This window comes from Carcharodon carcharias, chromosome 12 (genome assembly GCF_017639515.1).
Source record: "Carcharodon carcharias isolate sCarCar2 chromosome 12, sCarCar2.pri, whole genome shotgun sequence".
NCBI lineage: Eukaryota > Metazoa > Chordata > Chondrichthyes > Lamniformes > Lamnidae > Carcharodon > Carcharodon carcharias.
The window spans coordinates 135,281,373-135,308,640 of NC_054478.1; the positions used below are offsets into that span (position 1 = coordinate 135,281,373).

The 27,268-nt window shown below is 40.3% G+C and overlaps 2 protein-coding genes across 7 annotated transcripts in view; one reads left to right on the forward strand and one right to left on the reverse strand.

Moving 5' to 3' along the window:
• The window catches only part of ccnyl1 (cyclin Y-like 1), an 81,234-nt gene extending 54,516 nt beyond the window's left edge, over positions 1-26,718 (forward strand). For all 6 annotated transcript variants that reach the window (XM_041200607.1, XM_041200606.1, XM_041200608.1 and 3 more), the window contains 5 exons: positions 2,878-2,929; positions 4,083-4,202; positions 10,335-10,501; positions 13,180-13,342; positions 15,484-26,718. In XM_041200607.1, coding sequence (XP_041056541.1) covers positions 2,878-2,929; positions 4,083-4,202; positions 10,335-10,501; positions 13,180-13,342; positions 15,484-15,600 — 619 coding nt within the window. In that variant the 3' untranslated portion in view covers positions 15,601-26,718. The remainder of the gene's footprint in view (positions 1-2,877; positions 2,930-4,082; positions 4,203-10,334; positions 10,502-13,179; positions 13,343-15,483) is intronic.
• Positions 3,670-27,268, reverse strand: part of plekhm3 (pleckstrin homology domain containing, family M, member 3) — a 162,424-nt gene continuing 138,825 nt past the window's right edge. The window contains exon 9 of the mRNA XM_041200604.1: positions 3,670-3,859. The gene's annotated coding sequence lies outside the window, so the exon portion shown is untranslated. The remainder of the gene's footprint in view (positions 3,860-27,268) is intronic.

Sequence of the window (27,268 nt, forward strand, 5' to 3'; positions counted from 1 at the left end):
AATTGATGAAGTTGATGTAAATATACTGTGGGCAATATCTTGGGAAGGACCAGAGCATCCAATTATAAGCTGAAGAAGCCCCAAAGCTGTACATAGCTTGCAGAAAGATTTCCACAAAGCAGTGGATTGATTGCTAATTCAACATGCAGTTGCAGGATATGAGCTTAAGGTGGGGAAAATATATGAAATAATCAAGCTGGTTCCTGAGGCACAATCTGGATAACTTGATGAACTGAACAGTAGCTTCGCATTTGAACACTCTGCTACTAATTATGTCAGTACCTTGACAGGGATCCAATCTATTCCCTTGTAAAGAAAGAATGGCAGCAATGGTCATGTAGCTTAAAAACAAATTATTGTATTTTCTGCCTTGTTGGACCAGTAATAGTTCATGCCTGCATTTTTCTCCAAATATTGGTTTCCTGCTTATGCATTGGAGATGGTGAAGTAGGGAAGGTAGGCTCTTAGGAACAATAGAACAGGTTCAAGGGGTTCCTCCATTAGAATCATAAAAAAGTTGCAGAAGGAGGCCATTTGGCCCATCTTGTTCATCCCAGCCCGAGGACACCCAGGTGCCCTTTCTAATCCCACCTTCCTGCACCCGGCCCATAGCCCTGCAGCTTACAGCACTTAAGGTGCAGATCCAGGTACTTTTTAAAAGAGTTTAAAGTTTCTGCCTCTGCCACCAACTTGGGCAGCAAATTCCAGACACCCACTACCCTCTGCATGAAAAAGTTCTTCCTCATGTCCCCCTTACACCTTCTGCCACTTATCTTGAATCTATGTCCCCTGGTTCTAGAATTCTCCACCAAGGGAAACAATTTTATCCTGTCCACTCTTTCTATTCCCCTCATAATCTTGTACACCTCAATCAAGTCACCTCTCAGCCTTCTTTGTTATAAGGAAAATAACTCGAACCTATCCAATCTCTCCTCGTAGCTACACTTTTCTAACCCTGGCAACATTCTTGTAAACCTCCTCTGCACTCTCTCCAGAGCTATTACGTCCTTCCTGTAATGTGGTGACCAGAACTGCACACAATACTCCAGTTGTGGCCTCACCAGTGTTTTATACAATTCCAACATTATATCCTTACTTTTATATTCTATAACTCTACCAATGAAGGAGAGCATTCCATATGCCTTCTTTACAACCTTGTCTACTTGAACTGCTACCTTCAGGGACCTGTGTACTTGTACGCCAAGATCTCTCACTTCATCTACCCCTCTTAGTATATTCCCATTTATTGTGAAATCCCTGTAACTGTTTGACCTCCCTAAATGTATGACCTCACACTTCTCTATGTTAAAATCCATCTGGCACTTTACCACCCACTCCACCAACCCATCTATATTGTTCTGGAAATTATGGCTCTCCTCTACACTATCCACTACTCGGCCAATCTTTGTGTCATCTGCAAATTTCCCAATCGTGCCCCCCACGTTCATGTCCAAATCGTTAATATATAACAGAAACAGCAAGGGTCCCAACACCGAGCCCTGTGGAACACCACTTGAGACAACTTTCCATTAGCAAGGGCATCCATCGACCATTACCCTTTGTTTCCTGTTACAAAGCCAACCTTTTATCCAGTTTGCCACATTATCCTGAATCCCATGGGCATTAAATTACACCAAGGCTGATCTGTATCTTAATTCCATTTATCTGTCCTGGTTCTCTATCTGTAAATACCCTTATTTAATGAAAAAAAAAAATCAATTTTAAAATGTTTGATGAACCTACCAAGAGAAAGTACGAGTACAAATAACCTAAATTGCTCAGTAATTTCCTAGATGCTGGTCTCAGTGGCATTGGCAGAGTCGTTCAGTCGAGTTGGAACTTAAAATGGAGATTGGCAAAAAAAAAGTATCTTTTTAAAAAAATATTCTGCTATAAAGATCTCAACTGGAGGGGAAGAGTACAGTTCCTCCTTTTTAGTTTGCCTCAAAAGTGCTATTATACAACTTTCACCTCCAATTTAGTTTTACCATGCACACACAAGTATGACTTTTAAATTAACAAGAGCAATTTAAGATAGTGATTAAGAAATCCAATAGGAAAGGCGGGGGTGGGGGGGTGGGGGGGAGTGTGATTTGCTCTTGCAGGGAGCTGGCATGGATTCAACAGGCAGAATGGCCTTCTGTGCTATTATAATTCTATGATTCAGGAGAAACTTAATTGCACAAAGAATGGTTAGAGTCTGGAACTGGCTCCCATATGTAGTAGTTGAGGTGAACAGCATATATGCTGCAAAAAGACATTTTGTCGAAGCCTTTCGCCTTGCACTCTACCAATTAGAGTCCACTTGACAACCCATCAGCACTCTCTTCTCATACAGTATAAAGTTGTTGCTTCCCCTGACATTCGTATTCTTGTGATTGCCCTGATGAGTGCAAGACGAAAGGCTTCAACAAAATGTCTTTGTTCAGCAATACTCAAGCAAATATGCATATAAGGGAAAGCTAGATATATACATGAAGGAGAATAAAATATAAATCTCTGTTGATAGGGCGGGCGAAGTGTGGGGCTAGGTTCATATGGAGCATAGTCACCAGCAGAGACCATTTTTACCAAATGTCCTTTTTTATGCTGCAAAGTTCTAATTTTTATTTCCATAGCTCTCGTGACATGCATAAAAAACATCTCGGGTAGCTTAACAAAGCAGTGGGCACTGGCTTTTACAGAAGGGCAAAAGCTTGTTTGAAATACAGAGTTTTAAGGAGGATGGATTTAATAAGCGTGGTGCAAGGTGGCAATGCTGAGCTAAGGAGATTCCAGAGGGTGGCAGCAAAGTGAGTTGAAGGAGCAGCAGAATTTAGATTGCAAGTAGCAAACAGGTGCTAAAAGTAGTAAATGTGATTTGTGTTCTTCCTGCAGAGATTCAGACAGATCAATAGATATTTTTGATGAGAAAAAGCACCCGTTGACTGTAAGTGCTTTTCTTTTTATTAAAGAACTGAATTCCTTGAGCTTATTGTGTAGACATAGTGGGGCTAGATGTTCTGATGATCATTCATATGCTTGTATTGTACATTGGAATGTACAGGGCTGGAGCAGTCTAACCTGGTAAGTCTGGGCAACTCCAAAGTTCATAAAATACTGCATTTATTCAGCCATTTTGAATTTACCCTCCTATTATTGCCATTATTTGAAATACCAGATGAATCTTGCACTGTACTTGTTCTTCATCTTCTCTTTCCCTTACCCTCCAATAATATTATTACCACCCTGTGAAATTGAGTCAGATTGCTAGTTGCACCCAGTTCTGACTGTTAAATAAAGGCACATAAAGCTCAGTGGCCAAACACTCCTGTTGGAGTCGCTGGATAGTGATTGGGAGTGAGAACTCTGATTTTGTGCCTTGCTAACCAGTTTACTTACTCCAGTCCATCGAGAAGGTTAGATTTCAATCCTTTTTTAAATTTGTTTTCTCCTGTATGAGCTGGCATGATATAATGCCACAGGATCTGTCTTGTGCAGAACTTTTGATTGTTACATGGCATGCTGCAAATGATGTGTTCTTCAAAGTAGTTATGAAATAATCTGGATTGTTTTATTTAATTCAGAACAACGGTGGTAACAGATAGTGTTGAGTTGCTGTGTACCAAACATTAATGTTGCAAAGCCATACCATGAGTTCCACTCCTGATTCCTTATCCATTCGCTGCAACTGGAAAGTCTGTTGTATGCAGGATGAGGGCTGGTCCTGACTGGGCTGTGATGTTCCCCACAGCCAACTGCCCAGTTGGCACTCACTGCGCAAGCTAGCCTGTGAACGGACACCTGGGGTGAGGTGCCTGAGAATGCCATCACTGGTGGAAACTCAGCTCTAGCAATTCCCTGAATGCTGTGCCAAGATCTGTGGATAATTAGGGAAGAGTCATTTTAGTAGCCTTTGTTACGCACCCTGCAACCTTGGTTAGAGGGTCACAAGCAGAATGTTACACGGAAGACCTGAAAGGTGATGGGAGAGAGAAACTTTAGCCGTCATTGAACTGATTAATGAAGGGAGTCAAAGTGTAGTTCTTATTTTTGTACTGTTTTACCAATACACCTTTTTGAGATTTTGTATTTTATTACAGAGAGAAGAGGTGCCAGTAGATTATTATAAACGCGACCCAGAACATAAACATATATACCGGTTTGTACGGACACTCTTCGGTGCTGCCCAATTGACTGCAGAATGTGCAATAGTAACACTGGTAAGGGTGCATACATCTGTGGTACCATGCAGCACCTAATACTGTGTACCAATTGGGGACGTTGCAACAATGAGTAAACATGTACCCAATCTAAACAAAATACTCACACTTCATTTACATTCAATTCAGCTCCTCCTTGAAAGAATTTTTTTTTGGAAGATTCGTTTGACTCAAACTCAGTGAAGTTCCACAACATAAGTAGCAGAACTGCCTCTAGTTTATAGTGTCTGTTCAATATTTCTTCAAATAAAAATCATCGTTCAGCAAAAGACAAGAGCTAAGAAATGACAGCCTGTTCTTTTGTGCGACTGATCTTTATTTGACAATCTTCATTGCTGTCATTCCCTTCTCTAAAAAAAATCTGAAAGGCCTATCCTTTTGTTTCTCTGTAGCAGCTGCAGCCAAGATTAGCAGGTACAGTTGCAACTCACAGAGCAATGTCTCTGTTCACTAGCCTTCTACCAGAATATCCCCGAACATTTCCCCACACCACCAAGCTGAAGAAAGTTCCCTGCCCTAATTCCGGGATATTCCTGGGACCTAGCGTAGAAAATTGGACATTCATCAGAATTTCACCCGTTTCAAAGTTGGCATTCAGCCTGTTGTGATTCTGTCAATGGTTCTACTGCTTATGATCTTTAAACAAGAAGGGTTGTCGGTATGTACTGTCTGTCCAAAATGTGACCGTGCCCAATACTTGAAGGTTGAGAGAGAGTGTTGGACTTATTTCACTTTAATGAAACCAAACACCTGCATGTACATAGTTACCATCTATTCATAGCGTTGTAGGGACTTACATTTTTGTTAAGGGTTTCCTCCTTGTGTTTTCAGCCAGATACTGTGGTGTTTATACAGCCCCCTGCATTTACACAAAAGCACCTGTTGTTGAATCCAGTATCAATTCATCAAGCTGTTCTCTGTCACGTTTTTCTAACCCTTCCTTTGAAAAATGAGGGTACCTGCCAACTGATCAAGTTTCAGTACTTACATAAGTTGTGCTTGATTGAAGTCTCTGCTTTTTATATCTATTTTTTATATAAATTATGGATGATTTTGTGCAAAGATTAGAGAAGCTGGAATTGTTCCCCTTGCAGTTTTAACAGAATGTTAAAAGGATGATTTAATAAAGGTGTTTAAAACTCTGACGAGGTTTGGTTAAATAGGGAGGAATGGTTTTCATTGGCAGAAGGGTTAATAGTTAAGATAATTCATATAAGAATCAGAGAGAGATAAGAGATTATTTTTATTGCTGAGAAAAGCACCTTGCTGTCTTAAGCTTTTCATCTTGCACTCGTCAGGATAGATTGGATGATTACCAACAGTAAAAGGAGCAATAGTGCATGAGAAGAGAGTGCTCATTGGTTGGCAAGTGGACTCTGGTAAAGGCGTTGCCATGGAGAATGCAGCAGGGAACACTTGCTAACTTGCCAACCAATCAGTGCTCTCTTCTTAAGCAGTACAAATTGTTATTGCCTTTACTGTTGGTGATCTTGCGATCTGCCCTGATGAGTGCAAGATGAAAAGCTTAGACACCATGCCGCTTTTTTCAGCAGTACTCAAGATTATTTTTAACAGTGAGTTATGATGATCCGGAATGCACAATCTGAAAAGGCGGTGGAAGTAGATTCAGTAACAACTTTCAAAAAGGAACTGGACATACACTCGAAATGGAAACATTTACAGAGCTATTGGGAAAAGAGCAAGGGAAAATAGAGCTAGTTAGCTCTTTCAAAGAGTTGGCACAGGCATGATGGGTCGAATGGTTGGTCTCCTGTGTAAGATTCTATTCTTTCAGAATCCAAATATATTTGAATTTTTGTTTGTAAAGTTATGCATTGAGTTTTATAATTTGAAGTGTTAGAGTGGTTGACTCATTTGAGTCCATTAGTCTGAGGTTTGAGTGTTGAGGCACGTGGAGATACTAGCTTTCCTATTTTTTTAAACCTTACCACTAGGTGGTACTATTGCTTCCCTGCAGTATATTTTAGCCAACATGACAAGTATATCTGCCAACTTGCATCGTAAATTTGGACCATCTATTTTAATAGTTCAGTTTTTGTTAAATTTACATTGGATTTACAGCAGAGAAACAGACCATTTGGCTCAACTGTTGTATGCTAGTTCCACCCTACTTCACCTAACTCTGTCACATCTTTCTATTTCATTCTCCTTCATGTATTTACCTAACTTCCTCTTAAATTAGTCAATGCTATTTTCCTCAACTACTCCCATGTGGTCGCAAGTTCCACATCCTAACCACACTAAGGCTAAAGAAGTTTTTTCTGAATTCTTTACAATCAAATTTTATCACTTTCTATCTAACAGCTCATTTGCACTGCAGATCATTTTTATATGGAACACTTTGTGTTAACACAAACGGTTGCCTATGTGCCACCTCACCTACTTAATTTCCAATTCTCTTTCAACAGTTTGCAGACTACCCCCCCACCCCCCATGCACAGCAGTTTCTCCCCCCTCCTTCCCATCCTGCTGTCTAAGTGTTAGCTGTCACACAGTGACAACACTCTCGTCTCTCAGCCAGAGAATAGAAGAGACCAATGGGCCCAAATGCTGCCCCAGAATCCTGAGCGCACGTTCCAATGCAGCACCGAGGGACTGCAGCATCGCCAGAGGTGGCCGCCTGGGCAAGACGCCAAACCAATTTACCCTACTAGGCAATCATAAAAGATCCCATTAGCACCACTCGATAAAGAGCAGTAAACCCCCACCCCCAGTATTTGGCCAATATCCATTGCCTAACAAACATTTGATACTTCATTGAAGGTAATAAATTTTGGTGGGAAGGATGAGCAGAGACAATGCAAGATAAATTGATACAATTTTAAAGGGGCCGTAAGAACAGAGAGACCTGGGGATGTTAATGCGTAAATCTTTAAAGTAGCAGGGCAGGTTATCAAAGCAGTTAATAAAGCATCTAGGATCCTGGTTTTTATAATTAGGGGCATACAGTACAGAAGCCAGAATGTTATGCTAATCCTAGTACGTTACCCCATCTGATGTGTCTAATTCTGGGCACCATACTTTTGTAAGGGATGTGAAGGTTTTGAAGGGAATGCAGAAGTGATTTACTAGCATAGTTCCAGGGATGAAGGAATACAGTAATGTGGATATACTGGAGAACTGGGTTTGTTCTCCTTAGAGCAGAGAAGGGTAAGAGGAAATTTGGTAAAGGTGTTTGAAGCCATGAAGGGTTTAGATAAATAAAGAGCAACTGTCTGCAATGGCTGAAGGGTCAATAATCAGAAAGCACAGATTTAAGGTGATTGGCTGAATAACAAGGAAATGATGTCATTCAGAAGTAGCTTTCAAAAGGCAATTGAATAAATTATTGAAGGAGAAAAGAATTGCAGGAATATGAGGAAAGTGCCAGGAATTGGGATGAACTGGATTGCTCTTCGTAAGAGTCAGCGCAGACACGATGGGCCAAATGTCCGCCTTGTGTGCTGTACTGTTCTGTTCTGATCCTCTGACTGATTGGCAATCTTTGAATTATACTAACCCTAGTACACACAACCTAGGTAAGACACCACAGCAGCCACAGAAATGGAGCACTTTTAAGAGATTTTTGGATAGAATCATATTACCTCTTCCTTTCTGAACTGTACAGCTCCCAGTTAAGTGTCTACCTTTATATTTTTTTCCTAATATCATTATGTATTGTGGACCCTGTTGCAAAAGAGTATAGATAATTTTGTCTCTTTTTCTGATTTAAAATATTGTTTTGGAATGAATTGTTATTTATCAGCAAAAGAAAGTGGATAGACTAGGATCACATGGTCACTTCTAGCTTTTGTTTTTAACGAGGATATGACAGCATTGCCAGGAATATAAAAACAAAACTGTAAGACCTGTTATTAGTATATCAAAAGGAAACTTGTAAATGTTGATGGTTAGAGAGACTTGGGTGTGCTCATTCAAGGAACTCAGAAAGTTAGCAACTAGGGGGAGATGGTGGCATAGTGATAATGTCACTGGGCTAGTACTCCAGAGGCTAATGATCTGGAGATATGGGTTCAAATCCCACTACAGCAGCTGGTAGAATATAAAATCAGGAGTTGAAAGCTAGCCTCAGTAATAGGACTACAAAACTATTGTCGATTGTTGTAAAAACCCACCTGTTTCACTAATGTCTTTTAAGGAAGGAAACTGCCATCCTTACCTGGTCTGGCCTACATGTGACTCCAGATCCACAGTAATGTGGTTGACTCTTAACTGCCCTCTGAAGTGGCACTCAGTTCAAGGGCAATTAGGGATGAGCAACAAATGCGACCGTGCTAATGACGCCCACATCCCATCAAATAATTTTTAAAAAACCACAGCAAGCAAGTAGGAAGGCAAATGGTATGCTGGTCTTTATTGCAAGACCAAGGTTTGGAGTAAATTGGAATAGAGAAGTCTTGCTACAATTGTACAGGGCTTTGGTGAGAGCATACCTAGGGTATTGTGTGCAGTTTTGGTCTCCATATTTAAGGAAAGCGAGGACATAGGACTTAAGAACAGAAGTAGGCCATTTGAGTATAAACTTGCATTGGATGCAGTAAAGCAAAGGTTCACTAGAATTGGTCCCTAGGATAGGAGGGTTGTCTTAGGATGGGAGGGTTGTCTTATGATGGGAGACTGAATAAATTGGGCCTACATTCTCTGGAGTTTAGAAGAATGAGAGGTGATCTTATTGAAACATACAAGGTTCTGAAAGAGCTTGGTCGACCATGATCGTATTGAATGGCGGAGTACCCTCAAAATTACATGACCAGAAAGCTCCATTCTTGGTCTCCATTGGTTCAGTTGACCTGCATTGGGCACTGCAGTTACTGTCAGTGCGCCAGGCAAGGGAGGGGATAATCCTTCATTGTTCTTGCTTCTGATTGTAAATAAGTGCGCTCTTCTGGGAAGAGTATGTAAAAGTCTGGCTCTTCTCTCACCAAGCAATAAGCTTGCCAGCATTAGCATAACTGGAACATTTATGCTTTTGCATGAAAGAAGGTCATGTGGACAAGATAGAATAAAGTTACTGGTTCATACAGGACTTTGTCCCAATAGGAAATTGTCCCTTTAGGAGAAGAAAAGGAGCAAGATGCAGGGAAGGGAGGGGGTGATGGGAAAAGAAATGAAGGCACAATCTAATGTATAGAAGTTACTGCAGCCATCTTTTTGTGGTGCACTATCTTAAGCTGAAAAATTGGGCGTTGATTTGTTTCAAGGCCGTCTGATATTCCAAAAATGAAAGCAGCAGCTGAGAGAAGCACAATTGGCTTGGGGTGGCCTGCTCTTTCTTTATTTGAAGTATTTGTTTTTCTTATTTATATTTTGCCTCCTTGGGCCAAGAAGCCTGGTCAGCAATCTGGCCTGCCTTTCTATTTCCATCGCTTGAAACTGTTGCAAGCATTTAAGTTTCAACTCTCATTCTCCTCTCCTTCCCTGTGGTGGGAAAGTATTTGATCTTCTCTTGCTACCTATGGGTGGTGTAACTAAAGGAAGTTAGTTTGTTGTGAATGCAGCCTCAAATCCACATCATTCAATGGTACAATGTGTTGGAGTTGCACAATGATATGGCATTTTATTATTTTTTTTCATTCTTTTACCCTTTTAGGTCACCATGCACCACTACCCAAACAAGCAGGCATACCACTCCTTGGCTACTGCAGTTCTTGTGCGCTGAGGCCTCTGCCAAGAAACTACAAGAGCAGACTAGTTTGTCTTGGCCTCTGTTCTTTCTCCCGTTCCCACCACCTTTGGGCAGCACAACAGAAACAGAGGGCTACTGGAGTGGGAAATTGTGGGCACAACCCTAGATTCTCCCACTTCAAGGTGTGGTGAAACAGTGTGCTTTGAGTGCCACATCTATATAGAAGAATAACCTGAATGACCCTTGCTGCAAGGAAATGCTTGGGCTTCCACTCTGTGTGGGGATTTGAGCTATGCCTCTCCACTTTGCTGCTTAATTGTGGCCCTTTTGGCAACTTTGACAGTACCCCTCTGACCACACCCTCCCCGGCCCCCCCATGAACGAGGTACCTGAGTATTTTGGGCGTTTGTTACGCATAATAAGTTTTTGCTATCAATCTTGTTTGTGTATGAAGTAGTAACTGGATTGAATGCCATTTCTTGCAGGTATACCTAGAAAGGTTGCTGACATACGCTGAGATAGATATCTGTCCTAGTAACTGGAAACGGATTGTGCTGGGTGCCATCCTGCTTGCTTCCAAGGTCTGGGATGATCAGGCTGTCTGGAATGTGGACTATTGCCAGATCCTGAAAGACATGACGGTTGAGGATATGTAAGTATTTGAGTTGGCCTTTATTAAACCTGTCTACAGTTTGAAGTTCACTTTACAGAGCCCAGAGCTCTCCTAAACCTTTATAATTTCCCTTGTATTTCCACATAGAAGTAGCTTGAAGCTGTGCTAAAGGGAGTCGTACAGAAACATGTCAAAATTCCTGTTGTAGTTTATTTAAGGTATAGGTAGAATCATATAGCACGAGAGGAGATCAGTCTGCCGATCGCGTCTGTGCTAGTTCTCTGCAAGACTTACCAATTAGTCCCACTCCCCTGTTTTTTGCCCACAGCCATACTGATTTTTCCTTTTTGAATATATATCTTGTTCCCATTTGAAAGTTACTATTGAATCTGATTTCGCCACCCTTTCATTCCAGATCAGAACAACTTGCTACATTAAAAAAATGATTTATACGCTGTTGACTAGAAATTTTCCCCTTTTACTTACCCTACTTCCTCTTCAAAATATGTAAACCCTAGAATTCACTAAATGGCACCTTTTAAGTGTATTTTGTGAGAAGGTGATAGAATACCAGGTGCTAAACTATGTATTTGCTATTTATTTACTAAGATCAGCAGTCCATTTAGAGCTATTAAGTGATTTTTCAATGTTTGGGAAACAAACTGGACGAATGATCCTTGCTGTTCTCAGGAACATTCGCAGGTCACACTCGAGCAACACTGAGGGAAGCTTGCTGCAAATTTTAGTAAGACGTGGCAGCTTTATTTACTTGCTACACTTTTTAGATGTTCCCTCTTAAGACCTTTTTTGTGATTATTGGAATGAATGACAAGCGAATTAAAAAGAAGGTTGAGGCTGTCTTTCACATTAGTGCCTTTGTTCAGTTTCGCTCAAAATGGAAGCTTGTAAAAGATGAGAGTAAGTGGACGTTGAGGTTCATTTTAAGATAATTATTAAATAAAGCTCATCGAGAATTGCACAGCTTCCATGGCCGCAGAATGTCAAGGGCAGCAAAGTGCAGCACTCCTAGTATATGCTACCTATGTATTAAGCCTGTTGCATAACGAAGAGCAGTTTCCTGTTAAAAGCCTTTCTATAATGCGCCTCTGCAGGTTCAAGGGCCCTCATCCTCTGACATGATAACAGCAGCATACTGAGAGTCCATTTGTTGCCGTGGCGACTGCCTGAGGCCTTTGTATGTGTGTTTTTTCCCTCCCCAGTAAATCTCTCCCTGTTATCATCCTGGTGAAAGTGGCTCTGAGTCATTTGCTGATAATGCACAACATATGAATCCTTTTCATCTGTTGTGGGGATGCAAGAGTTCAGAAAGGAGGAGGACTGAATCTCTTTCTTTCTCCTCCCTCCTCCCTCTCCCCTCTCCTCCATTCTCCCTCTCTCACTTTACCCCCAGTATTTTTTTGTTAATTCAGTTTATGGGGTGAAGTATTCTCACGTGAAGCTGCTGTAAAGGATGTCCAGTTATTGTCATCTTTGCACCTTGCATATACTCGAATTATAATTGCAAACCTACTCCTATTTAAGCCTGGTAACACCAAAGTAGCCTGATGTTTTAACTTCTAAGGTGTATTTACGTTTGTGCTTCATTCTATTTTATGAATGCCCTCTCGCATCGGCATTGAGCAACAGAACGTGGTCTCTATATATCCACTGAACTCTGCTTTATAATTCAGAAGCCTGGAGTGCAAACACATCAGCTAACTGCAGATTTCCAGGTTAAACACACAGCCTTAAGTCAAAACCACATTCACAGGCTTATGTTTTTGTGGATTTATTTGGCTCCCTTGGGAATGGAACTGAAAAGACAGGGCCAAGTCCGAGTGCCTCATGCTACGGCGTAAGACTGTCTAATAATGTTTAATAATTGGATCTGACGGCTTGTGTTTACGTTAGGAATATGGGAATAGGAGTAGAACATGCAGTTCCTTGAGCCTGCCAGTCAGATCATGGCTGATCTGTATCTTAACTCTATTTACCTGCCTTGATTCCTTACCTAACAAAAATCTACCAACCCCAGTTTTGACATTTTCAATTCACCAACTTCAGCCGCACAGCTTCTTAGTGGGGTGTGTTCTAGATTTCCTATACCCTTTAGCTGAAGACATGCCTCCTGGCAACACCCCTGAATAGCCCAGCTCTAATTTTGTCTCTTATTAGATGGTGGTGATTATTTTAATAATGTGTTAACAACTGGTAACAGGATCCGCAGTTGTGGGAAAGGGAAACACTTGGTTGAAATCCAAATTTTACTGTTAACATAGCATTAGCTGGTAGGCAAAGCACATTTCTCTACTCTCCCTTCCTTTCCCGAGGACAGAGATTTGTGCTGAGGCACAATTCCACAGGCAGTAACCATCCTCTGGTACCTCACCTAAATGATTATTTTTCACCTGCAAGTCTTAGACGTTGACTGTCAGCAGGCTGCTTGCCCAGTGAGAATGTACAACTTTGAAGCTAGATGCTTTTGGAGCATGAAAATGTGCAAATAGATTCGTAAACAATGTTGAGAGTTGTAATGGGTCCGAAGATACTACACAACGGCCTGGCTTTTGGCCGCTGCTTATTTTTCTGCACGTTCCAAGGTTTCTGTTGAAGTCAATTACACTTCTGATTGGGCTTGTTGTTAATTATCTTCAGTCTCTATTGATCAGGTATTTTTCTTTCTTGAAAGGTTCTCATGGTGCTTTCTTTTCCTACAGGAATGAGATGGAGAGACAGTTCCTAGAACTGCTACAGTTTAACATTAATGTTCCTGCTAGTGTTTACGCCAAATATTACTTTGATCTGCGCTCTCTGGCAGATGACAACAATATGAATTTCCCCTTGGAGCCGCTCAGCAAAGAACGAGCACAGAAACTAGAGGTAATGACTGTTCAAAACAACATACAAACTTGTATTTATACAGCGCCTTTTGCAACCTCAGAATGTTCCAAAGTGTTTTATATTCAATTAAATACTTCTGAAGTATAACATTGTTGAAATGTAGAGCAATGTAGCACCCATTCTGCACGTAGGAAGATCCCACAAACTGCACTGAGGTAAATTATTGGATAATCTGCTTTTTTTCTGATCTTGGCTGAGGATTAAATGTGAGCCAGTATACTGGAAGAACCCAACTGCTAGTTGAAAATTGTCATGGGATCCTTTACATCCACCTGAGAAGGCTGAAAGAGCCTCGGTTTAAAAGTTCATCCAAAAGGCACCTCTTGCCCCAGCACTGCACTGAAGTTTCGGTCTAGATTACGTGCTTAAGTCCCTAAACTCATAAGTTGCCTGCTCAGAGGAGTGCTACCAATGTGGTTCGCAAACTGGCAAATAGGCTTGCCTTACAGGAAGCTGCCATTGTATCTGTGACCAACAGAGTATATAATGGAAGCATACAGAGAATCTTGGGCTGCTCCTAAATTTACTCACACTTGTGTCATTCCTTATCTCCAAGACATAATGGTTGTCTAGCAATATGCTCCATGCCTTTACTAATTCAGGGATTTTTCCAAAATTTATCAAATGTGTCCTCCCGCTTGCCTCCTTAATTAATAACACACTCCTGGTGACCACCATGCACTCCTGCTTGGTCTCCCACTCTCGACCCTAACATGCACCAAGTCCCATTCAGCCATCGTGCTTTGCTCACTGACCTATACTGGTTCTCGGTTTGCAGAGTTGATCAACTCTCCAAATTTAAATGGCGCTATCCTTGCAGAGTAACTTTTTTCTTTGTCCTGCTGCTGTACAGAGGTTTCTATTGGTGCATCAGGGCAGTCAGTATATTGTGTGCACGTTAGAAATGTCATGCACTTTGGGATAAGAATAATTTGATGGCCCGTGAGGCTTAGTTGCGTTAACAGTTCATTAAGGGTGTTATATGGTCTGTAGGACTTGGGGTCTTGTCTTTCTCTTTGTTAATAGTGTGCAAAGTGAGAAATAACATTAGTAAGTCAATAAAAATATCAAGAAATGCATGTGACCTCAGGGACCCCAATTGGAAAACATATGAGAATAAAAGATGATCTATTTGAGATATTAAAGGTGATTAAAGGAGTGATGGTATAAACAGAGAGAAACTGTTTCCTCTGGTGGGGCAGTCCAGAACAAGGGGACACAACTTTAAAATAAGAGCTGGGCTATTCAGGAGTGATATCAGGAAGCATTTCTCACACAAAGGTGAATGGAAATCTAGAGCTCTGTTCCCACAAACAGCTGTTGATTTGGAGGCAAGACAAATTAAAAATTTCAAAACTGAGTTTGATATGTTTCTAATTAGATAAGGGCATTATCAGTACAGAACCAATATGGGTGAATTATGTTAAGATACAGATCAGCCATGACCTAATTGAATGGTGGATCAGATTCGAGAGGCTGCATAGTCCTAGGTTCGTAACTAGGCACTGAGAGGCATATTACAATACCACACGATGTTATCCCTTGTGTTTCTTATTCCCTTCTCTTCTGTCATTCCTCTGCCCATCAGCAAATCCTCTTAAAAATGATAGTCAACTTTTGCAAAAGGAGAATATATAAGTTTGATGATTTACTTTTTGAAAGTGACCCTATATAGAGGAAGTGGCTCCATCTTCCACCAGAGGCACCTAATTGCATGGGAAAGCATCTGGCTTGGAAACTATGCCTCCAGGAAAGGTGGGCATGGAGGGAGGGGACAATGAGAAGTTGTTTTGCAACATTCTGTAAACTGTTGTGATGGATGGCATATCCCAATTTGGAATTTCCTATTCTCCAAAAATGGGTGGCGAGGGGATATTTACAGACTTAACCAGAACTCCAAGCAGCCTTTAAGTGCACCAGTGACCAACAAATCATTCCAATCGCAGGGTTCACGGCTGTGTTAACTGCTTGCCTTGTTGGGTGACAGATATTGCATGGTGTGGGGAGATATGGAGGAGGTAGAGGGCTTAAAAATGTAGATTGTGAAAAAGGGAGAATAATAAATGAAGTTAAGAAAAAATAAGGACTGGGCAATAATTCCTTTTTTTTTCCCCCTCCAGGCAATCTCCAGGCTGTGTGAGGACAAATACAAAGACATGAGCAAAGCTGCTATAAGGCGATCACTCAGCGCTGGCAATTTGATAGGAATTAGTCGTTCTAATGCCATCCTCTCCTAGGCAGGAGACTTTATCTCATCGGCATGTATTGCACCAGCAGAGACAGTCTTCCAGTTGGGTGACTGAATCCTTCTACAGCTGAATCCCAAGTCGCAGCTCTTGGCACTAAAGAGCACATTTAAGAGATTAACATTAAATGTTGACGCCTGGCTTCAAAGCCCTTTTAGGAGAAGGGAGGAAAAAAAATTTTGACACTACACTGACACAGCAGTATGCAACCTGCAGTGTGGAGATTTTTATGCTTACTGTGTAGGCCTTGAGAAGTTCTTCAAGCTTTTATTTTAATTTGTTCTAATTTTAAGAAATAACATCCAAAACAAATTGAAATCATGTCGAGTGGACTCTACAGGTAGGTTGGGACAATGGCAGCCAATGGGAGAATAAACGGCGTCAGAATAGGGGCGAATTACTGACCATGTGCACTGTGCGAGTTTAACAAACATGAAAGCTCTCTGTGTGTAAAGATTTCTTTTAGCCATAGGATGGACTTAACCAGCGTGTATTCACAGATAATTCTGTGATGCAGACTTTGAAGCTGGGAGAGATTTCTCTTTTACCCCCACCCCTTCCCCCACCCCCATCCATCCCAGTAAATATCCTTTTCCACCTCAATGTTTGAGCGTTATCTACATCATTTCCTAATAGGCTGGGCAGGTATACGACAACCTGCATTCACTTGGCGCCGTTAATGTAGTAAAATGCCTCAAGGCACTTCAGCGGAGCATTTTCAAACAGAATTCAACATCAAACCACCTGCGAGATTAGGACAGGTGACCAAAAAGCTTGTTCAAAGAGTTAGTTTTCAAGGAGAGTTTTAAAGGAGGGTAGATGAGTGGCGAGGTTTAGGGTGGGAGTTCCAGATCTTAGCAACTGAACTGTGATGTATGCCTGCACATACGTCTCTTAGTTGCAAACTTGCACTCCCAACACAATAGGTGTGTCTGAAAACAAGTTATTGAGAATGCTGGAAATCTGAAATAAAATATAAAAACACTAGAAACACTCGGCAGGCCAAGCAGCATTTGTGGAGAGGAAAACAGAATTAACATTTCAGGTTGAAGATGTTATGTTGATGTGTCCATCAATTCAGACTTATCATCTTGAAGATGACAGTATTACCTCAGATATAAGGCTCTTACAGTGTAATAAGCCTGAAATAAAACTGTACTACCAGTCTACAGTGCAGGAGAAGAGGTCCCAAAGAAACTATTGCGTTTTAAACTGCAGTATTTTTAATTTTTTTTTGTTCTAGGCTGTTATTGGGGGCTGTCTTGGGTTGGGGTGGAGAGGTGGTTGGCAGGAAGGGAGGTGAGTCTGAAGAGAAGGCAAGCCTGATGGAGTGTCTGAATGCTGGGGTTCCCAGCCTCACATCTGGCACGCTCAGCTGTTGTAAGTACCCACTCCAGTGTCCTCACGCCACTTAAGGATCCTGCCAGTCATCAAATTGTATTGATTTGTGACATTGCCTCATTCTCTGGGCAGATACATGTCCCTAACCACAAGGTTTGACTGCTTGTAAGCAAATTATGTAGTATGTTACAGGATAGAAACAGGCTATTTGGCCTAACAGGTCTGTGCTATTCTCTATCTGTCCTCCACCCTACTTCATTTCACCTGAATAACATATTCTTCATTCCTTCCTCCCTTATGTACATATCTAACTTCCCTTAAATGCATCTATGCTAGTCATGTCAGAGATAGGGATTTCCACATTCTACTCACTCTTGGATGAAAAATGTTCTCCTAAATTCCCTATCAGATGCAATCTTGTATTTATGGTCCCTGGTTCTGGGATCCCCCATAAATGGAAACATCTTCTCTACGTCAAACTCTTTCATAACAGTAAAGAAATCTATCAACTTCTGTTTCTACTGAAAACGCTTTGATAGTTTACTATAGAAACATGACCTCTTTCAGACAGACTGTTTAGTCCCGTAATTGGTACGCTCCTGACACATGGAAGAAGTAAACCTCTATGGCCACTGTAACTTGTCTGTCTCATTTAACCAAGAGGAACCAATTTTTAGCTCTGCTTACAATTATTTTTCATCTCAAATAACAAACGTTTTGATTTATTTTCATTTTGTTCCTTCGCTGTGCGAGTGAATTTCATACTTTTCTCAACCTCTAAAATGGGCGGCATCTAGGATTTCTCCCAGCTTTGGCGTGAGGTGGTAGCAGTTTTTGAGGAGCGATAAGGTACAGGCAGATTCGTAAAACAAAGTTGTCGAAATGTAGTTTTTTAAAAAAAAATCTCAACCCCGTTTAATCAAAAAAATAAACAAATTTGAGTTGTTCGTTCATCATAAACCAGAGGTCCTGATAATAAACTTTTGAAACTAGGCTTGAGTTTTATTGACAGCTTTCACCATTCCTTCTCCCTCTACCCCCACCCCCCGCCCCTAGTTTGTACAGGTTAGTTCATACAGTGCACAGCTTTATGGTGCTTAACTTTTTTTATAAAGAAAATAAGTAAGCCCTTAAGCAAACAGCGCTTCTTTCATAAGCAGGATCTGAAAAACAGCAACAGAAGGTAATGAAACAGACCAAACAACAGCCTAAACCCTTTCTTCCTTTGGCCCAGTGAGATGTAAGACAAAGTTGAAATGCTTTCTTTCCATCTTTAAACTAAACAGGAAATCTTATTAAAATAAAAAAACTTCCACAAAGACATTTTAATCTTCATTAAAATGTGAGGAAGAAGCAGTGAAGATTTGCATACGCAAATCAGCTAATGTAAAAGAGCAAGCAAGTGTTCAGGTGAAAAAATGGTACTTTCAACGTGAAGTACCAACACTATTCCTTCCTGTTTGAAGTGTAATTCTCTGTGAAACAGCTCTTCAGCAGAGTCCAGAAAACAAGCATTTAATTCAAGAGGGAGTGAAGTGTATCTGCCCTTCTAACATCACGATGGGAGGAGGTTGTCCAGAGCATATTTGCAAACTAAAAAGGTTGCCCTTTTTTTTGAATGTACAAATCCAACTGGGTGTTTCACTTGTGAAGGCATGGGGGAGGTGAAAGTAGATGCTGATTGGTACGTTCAAAGAAGCAATAGGCCGAGTCAGCTGAAATTAATGATGGCTGTCGATTGTGAAGATTTCATTTTCTCCTGGTCTGTGAATAAAACTGTTGTCTATAGAAAAATTCCTTCAACTAATTAAGCCGACAACTTCAAAGGTAGCAATTAAACAAAACAGATATGCATAGGGTAGTGGGGAGAATACATTGATTTACTTCAATTAACAGTGCATAATGTACAGGCTGGATATTAGTGCAGCATGTGTAGCTGAACTGAAGGTGATGCATTTTTCATCCTTGCTGAATGAATGAACATTAGGTTCCCTGAGTACCTGTTGAAGCATAGGAGTTTCAGGAATACAGTGCTCTTGGCCAGATTGCTGTCACTAAGTATGACAGCAAGGAACTGGTTGACACATCTGAGTAGGATACCCAACAGGATAACCAAAGTGTCCTTTCTCCCACCTTCACCATTGAGCAACCTTTGTGGCATGTGGACTAACAAGTGCCAGTAGTTTTGGTTGAAGCAGTGCAAACGAGGGCTGAATTAATGCTGAACAGCCATTCTAACTCTAGGGAGATCTTTATAACGGAGACAGGACTACTCCCAAGTTTCATTCACAGGAATGGGAGGACCAAATCCCAACAGCACGAGGTGATATTGGAACAGTTAGTGTGTGGTACTTGATATGTTTCTGCTGTGTTTGAAGAACAGCCTGCAATGGGGCTGCATGTCAAAAGGCAAGTGCTGAAAGTACAGGAAAATTCCCCACCAAACCATCTACTTGTAAGCAACTGAAATGCCTGACAATTTGGCTCTCCTTGGCCAATTCAACACATGCTCTCTGTAATAGTTAGGTGAGGTTTAGACTCTGCTATCACATGTTGATTGTGCTTAAACGAAGTCTTCATGGACTTATTCACTATCATTTGCTTTATCAGCATCTTTTAGGAGGTTTCAGTAAGATTGTGGTAACAGTCAAAAACAGTTTGGATTTATATAATGCATAGTAAAATTTCCCAAGGTATTTCACAGTAACGTTATCAGACCAAGCCACGAGGTATTGGAACAGGTGAGAAATAGGTTTTAAGGAGCACCTTAAAGGAAAAGGGGCATGTGGAGAGGCTGAGAACAACTGGAAAGTCTTGAGATTGACAATGCTTTATGTGTCTGTGCTTGTAGTTTGAACAGTGGAAACATTTTCTGTGAATTTCAAGTTTGATTTTCTAACCAGTGAAAAATATTAGCGGGATTTTTACTGCAAATTCCAACCCATCTTGGGATGAATCATTCTACTCCCCATTCCAAAAAAGACTAGTAACTAGTCTGACAGTTAAAACAGCCAAACTGCAGTGTTGACTAACACTGAGAATATTTACCTTCTCTTTTCCTTCCAGTAATTTATAATAGTGCAAGCTGAACCAACATCTTATTGAGGTACACACTTAACATCCTCCCTCCTTCCATGCTGCTTTGGTGGGGAAACGAATGTCACATGTTAATGTTGTTCTTACCTGTGTCCTAATGTAGGATCCCCAATAGGCATGACCTGCTAGAGAGTTAATCCTTTGGTGTCTGCATTGATCCTTGTAAACTAATAATATTTTAAAAATAGTTATATATGAAAAAGAAAGCGAGCAGATTTATTAATAAATAAAATCTGCACACAACATTCCTTTCTACTGGTAGGTCCAACATACATCTTGTTCTCTACAATGTGTACGGTGCACTGTGTTTGAACCTGTTATCAGTGGGGTATTTTCTGCTGACTTCATGAAAGGCTTAATAGTGCCACCATATTAAAATGCAGTAAGCTTTTTGCATTATGTAGAATGTGTGCATAAATAGAATAGTTGTCATTTTTAGTTTGGTTCAAAATCTCCCTTTACTTTTGTATCTCTTCCCTTCATGAGCAGCAAGCTAGAATAATGAAACTAGGTGTTTGTGAAAGGCAACACGTTTCATTGGTACCTTCTAGATTTTAAAATTAAATGGGGGTTAGTCAGATATACCCATATCTTTCCAGGAAGAGGACTTTCCCAAGAGGTCATTTTTTTTTCATGGGCAGTGACTGCCCTTTCAGTGCCTCGCCCAACTGCCCATTAACCGTGCCTGAGTCTTAACACTGAGTAGTTGCCCTTTGGGGATATTGCAGCTGAGTCCCCAATTCTGGTGTCAACCAGTGGCCACACCTGTGCCCTTTCCAGTACAAGTTACCAATAACAACTGGGGGCAGAAAGTCTTGTCTGTTCACTCACTCAAGGGATTCTGTGGCTAATTGAAGTACACCAGTGCAAATAGAATTGCCAACTTTGTACGTATTCTTGGAGGTGACATTGCATGACCTCCAACTGCCCCAACCCACACATTCCTACCTTTGGTCACCCAGCATGCTCAACACATCGTCATGATACACCACCTTCACACATCAATTGAAAAGCAAAAACCTTTTTACCTAATTAGATGATTCCTGACTGTTACTCAAACAGCATTTTTCCAATATTTTTATAATTAACAAGTGTTGAATTTTTTTTCTAATTTCAAATGCCCTTATAACTTTTCTCATGGGCTGCTTAGAGACCATCCTGGAAGATTGAAAACCCTGAAGGAAAAACAGCACAGATTGAGAATCTAATTCAGGACCTTCAGGTTTACATTATGGCTCAGTAAACATCAACCACGCCTTTACCTATTAGGAAATTGGAATAGGATGGTGGGGAAATGCCTAAGGACAGATTATATCTTTTCAAATATCCTCTTATGCTGATTATGCTAAAATTTATAAGCATACCAAATCGGGTTGCCAACTGTGATTAAATCTATTCCTGGAGATTTCATCACATGACTTGTCCCCAAGCTCCAGCAATTATCAGCCTACATATCCATCCTTGTGATGTACCACCTCCTTACGCCAACTGGAAAGCAAAAAGACTCATTACCCAATTGGATGATGCTTGACTGTCAGCAAAATGGCCTTTATTTCCCATTTTCAATATTTTAATATCTGCTAAAGCGAACTGTTCAAAGAAAATGACAAAAAAAAACCCAATCTTTATAAATATCATGATGATTTTTCTCCAGGGTTGTATACAGCAGTGCCCTGAAGATTGATCTTAAATTCCTGGAGACTCCAGGCCATCCTGGACAGTTGGCAACCCTAATGGGAAAAATACAGGTTTATGAACTATATAAAATGGAGGCATGGAGTCTAATGGTTGCATGCGGACAATGATGATTTACCACCATGAGCATTCCCTGTGAACTGAACTGACCACACAATCTACAAGAATTTTGCTCACAAGAAGTTGCAGTGAAATTGGGATAAATATTTATTGTTTTTTAACAGTTGTCTATAAGATACATTTTCCTTATAATACATTTTAAAATGCTTCCCATTTTAACACTTGGAATTGACAAGTATTGATGTATATGCAATATGTGATGCATTGCCTTGGGTTTTTTAGAGTAACTGCTTTATTATACTGAAATGAATATCTGCAGTCTACCTTATGACCTTTGCACATCTAGCAGTGATATTACTGTTTTAGTATCACTTTGCCCTCGTCTCACCTCTCCCTTCTGCCTTCTCCCCAAAGTTCGTTTATCCTTTCCATCACCTTCATTTATGTTTCTGATTGAAAACATCCAACAGTTGATGCCATCTTTTTTTGTTCAGTAAAGAAAATTTGAACACTCTGACCTGTTTGATCTGATCTGCAGAATTAACTTTTTGATTTTCCAAAACTTGAGTACAATCTGGGTTTCCAACATCAATAATTCTTCACAAAATGCTGGAATGCTAACTTGCTTACCCTCTTACTGCCCTAGATTGCTTATTGAAGGGTGTTTCTGCCAACTGAATGATACTTACGCCTTGTGATCTGGCATGTGTTTTAAAGACACCTCTGCTTTAATCAATATGAATCTCCTTCACCCAAATACTTCTCTCATCAATGTTTCCTTATTGCGTTGTCTAACCACTCCAAGATGGAAACTCTTTCCAGTTACCCTTTGAATCTAGTTGGTTCAAACTACAGGAAGCTGCTACATTTTTTGCTTTGCATTTTATATATGCTCTTTAATTTTATGCTAGTAAGCACACAAGAAAAGGTACAGGGAACAGTCAGGTTTTGTCTTGGTTTACACACCCAGTCTACCTCCAGTATGTCAGAATACTGTAATGCTTATCTAGATGTAACACTAAACATTCAGACACCAACATCCCTCCTTTACAGCAAAGTGGATAGGTCCATTGTCAGAATATGATCAGCCTTTGGACCTGCACTGTTTAATGGCCATTTTAATACAGATTTTATAAGAACGATTATTATAAATACATTGTTATGATCTGGAATGCAGTGCCTGAAAGGCTGGTAGAAGCAGGTTGAATAGTAACTGGATAAATTGAAGGAATGAAAATTGCAGGGCCATGGTGAAATAGCTGGGGAGTGGGACAAAGTAGGCAGCTCTTTCAAAGAACCTTTACAGGCAAGATGGGCTGAAAAGCCTCCTTGTGTACTGGATAAACTCATAACCACCCACTAATGTGCACAGGTATTCAGACAATGTCTAGGAATTTTTGTGTTTAAACATTGTTCCCAGGCTGGTCAAGTCAGCAGTTGAAAAGTACGTGAGAGTAGACCCTGGGTAACTATTTAATTTCCTTTGTTCCAATGATAAACTGTTGGATCCCTTTCCAGGTGCTAGCACTGATGGCATAGCTTGAGGTCATTTCTCCCTGCATGTGTCGGTGTGTTCGAGAGTGTCCACAGGCTTTTGAAGCCTTTTTCTACCTGTACATGGATGGCCTGTTGGACCAGTGCAGGTGTAATACTGACCTTATTGAATCCTTGTGCATGTTCATTGTTTATTGGCGTACACCAGCAAAACAATCTTAACAGTTGCCGAAATGAAAGATCAAGCCAAGTGATCACAAATCCGCAAAAAAATAGTACTGATTAAGAACCAATTGAAAAAATGACCGAATCTTATCAACGCTGTTAGCATTTTGGAGTTTTTTTTGATGGATGGTTGTGCGTTAATAACCCTTTCAGTCTTTTCACAATCATAACATTCTTAAACAATTTAAAAGTCCAACATATTCATTGACCTGCTTCATTCATGGTGTATATCTGTTCTCACTGTGCCAGCTCACAAACTGGTTGCCATATAGATTTGCCCTCAGTTTTCAGCTGTTATTTTAGTTGAAAACAATCATGGCAAGTTCCTCATCTTCAGAGCCATATTTTCCTAATAAATGGATCTGCTGGTTTTATCATTGGTGCTGGTAAAGCAATTGATCTGGTTGCCTCCTCCAGTAATGGGATGGGGTGGTGGGGGGGAAGGGGGCGTAGACAGAACATACTCAAAATAAACATGAACCCTCCTAAGTCCCATCATACTTTTCAACGTGGTCCAACTGTTCTCTTCAGATGCTCCTTTGTTACATTTGATATTTTAAATTTCACTGGGATACTTAACTACATTTCCCAGTGGTAGATGTTCCCAACACAGCATTTACAGGAGGACACATTGATTCCACAGTCATTTAAAGATCCTAAAATGTGCTAGAGAAACTGCATGAGGGTTTTTTGTAGTGTTTATAGAAGTCTGTGTAACTGGCACATCTGACTAACCATAAAACAGAGCAAATCCAATTTATATCTTCCGTTGTTGCACCAAAATGGCCACTGCCAGCCATTCTAAAGTTATTATTTGTTTAGTCACTTGATATCAGAGCCTGCATTTAGGAAAGGTGTGCAGCTAGAGTTTCCAACTCTTGTTGGATATGTTCCTGGAGGTTTCATCATAAACTCTTCTGCCTTGCCCTGTCAAACAGCCATTCTTCCCATCTGCAATATTTATATAATTAATAAGTGAAAGCTTCTAAGAACATTATAGAAAGCAGACAATTCTGAAGCACCTATGCCTTTTCTCCTGGATTTTTGCTCTCAGTATTGGTCAGATTAGAGACTCCAGAGCAAACCTGGAGGATTGGCAACCCCATCTGCTGCCAGAATTAAATTTTTATTCCTACAGATGGCTGGTGAGCTGTGGAGAGGGCAAGTGTAGGTAACAGAAAAGGAGTGCAAACCACTGCATCCTCAACCAAACTGGTTGAATGCTGCTGCCGTAACTCAATCTGATCAACTCTTGTGAAATCTTGGTTGATACCTGCTGCATTTCAAGTAGAATTTCTGTACCTATGTGTGACTTAAAAAATAATATATACATATGTTTTTTATGATATATATATAAAGTAATGGTAGAATAATATATACTTGCAAATTATGGTTTGTAACTAATGCAAGAACAATTTTTATAAAAGATAGTTTTAAACAAAAGCTTTATAATTAAACATTTTTGTAGAAAGAATGGAGTGGTTTTGGAAATGGTAAATTTTGTAACACCCCAGGGTCTGCTACTAATATGGGGAAGCTGGTGGAAAGAAGAGAGGAAAATAAAGCTGTGAACAGCTTAAATAATGGTCATTTACTAAATCAGTATTACCAAGATAAATTGTGAATGAAAATGTTTTTAATTTTTGCTTTGCTTATTTAAGGAAGATTTGTATTTATCTGATTTTGCCCCATAATGTTGAATGTTGTAAAGGGAGGTATTTACACACTTGTAATTGCCCCATGTTGCTATATACTTTAAAATGGCTATTAAGCCCTTGGTTGGAACAGGGAAAAATCGGACAGGATTTCCTCTAATTGCTAACCTGCAGCCATTGCTGGGGATGGTGGGGTGTGTATGTATGTCAGATGGGAACTTACTTAGCTCAGCTGCAATATCTTCTGCAGTTGATGGTTTACTAGTGTTAAGGCTCATACCTGAGTGATGGCCACTTGAGGAAGGTACTGGAGGGCAACTGCCATTGGTGGAGCTACTCCCAACAGTGGGGTTAACACCTTCATGCAGGGCAAAGAAAAATATTGACGGGAAGAGGTATTATTGAGAAGCAAATTTAGAACCTTATGCTTTAAGTACAGTTTTTTTTTTCCAATGGCGTGACATTGTGATACTGTGGGGTGAATGCAGGTACCTCGCATAGGGATGTGTCAATTCAGCAGAATAAAGCTCCCTATGGAACATGGGCCCTCATTTTTTGAGGTTGAATGCAGTGACACTAATAAGCACCAACTCTGCATTTTATTACTCAATACTTTTTTGCTAAGCATTTCCCACCACCCTTGAACATTTCTGGAAACCTTGTTTACAGAGAAAATGTTGGTTGTGTGTGTGCATTTGAGCTTTCCGATGCAAATGAAATCTTTTGCTCTTTTATAATATGATGGCGCAGTATTCACAAGGATGGATACAAAATTGCACTGGTTGTCCCACTATGCTGCCTTTTGAATGCTCGGTAAAGTATTTGTTTCCCATTTTAAAAAAACTCCAGTCTTAAACCAGTGGGCCATAGTATGAGATTTATTTTAATGATCAAAACTCTGTGCTCAACATTCTGGTTCCGGAAGAGAAACTTAATTGCAAATTGGCATTACAGTTATATCTCCCAAATTTTCCTTGTTCATGGTTAAGAACAATGTGACAATGTGCAGCTGCAATATGATTTGTTTTGCTGTTGCTGCTGTTGATCTCAACTTGATAGAGGTGCTTCCATCGCCAAACCAACAAACAAAGGAATAAACCCATATCCTGATCAAAACAAACTCTAAACACGGTGATGGAGCAAATTGCTCCACGAGGGACCTTCATGAGAAAAGGCTGCTGATGCATTTCCAACCTGAATGTGCTTGAAAACCCACCAAAGGGACAGTTTGATCTTTCTGTACGTGTAGGAGGGGAGAGACGGACAAAAAGTGAATGCTGGCAATTTAAAGTGAGGGAATGCGGGCAACACACGGCAGGCTTGCCAGTGTCTGAAAGACCACCCAAAACATTTACTTGCTTTTCAGATGCTGCGCATTGCCAGCACTTTCAGTCTTTATTCCGCTGGTGGCTGGACTACCCATTGGAGAGGGTGGGAAAGAACTTTGATTGTTTCGAGGTGAAAAATGCACATCATCAGCTCTTATCCTGTTCATACTTGTTTGGAATTTTTTTTTGAAAACTAATAAATATGATTCATTCAATGTCTTGAGGTCATTCATTTAAATTCTTAAGATGCCCAAGATGGACAATGTTTTTTCCCTTGTCAAGTTGTTATTCAAATCTGATGTACTTCACAAAATTTCATATTAATTGTACTACAATGCAGAAGTAAAACAGTAGTTTGTCATGGTCTCCGAAAGGTACGAACAGGAATGGGGCTGCTCTGCCATTCCATTAGATCATGACTGATGACTGATCTGTACCTCAACTCCCCATTTTCCTGTCTATCTCAATCTTGATAGCTTCAATTGTCCCCAGCATTCACCGTTCTTTGACAAGAAAATTTCTAATACCCTCAATGTCACAAAATGCTTCCAATTTTGCTGCTGCACAGGCTAGCTGTGGACTTAAGATTGTGTCCTTATTTTTTGTTTCCATATCACTTTTTTTCCTTTATCTCTTCTATCAAATCAATGATAGATTTTTAACATCTTAACCAGAACATTTCTCAAATCTCCAAGGAGATACAAGTAAAGTTTATGCAACATAACCTCATAATTATACCCTAGTTTATTTCTGCTGGATCTGTGC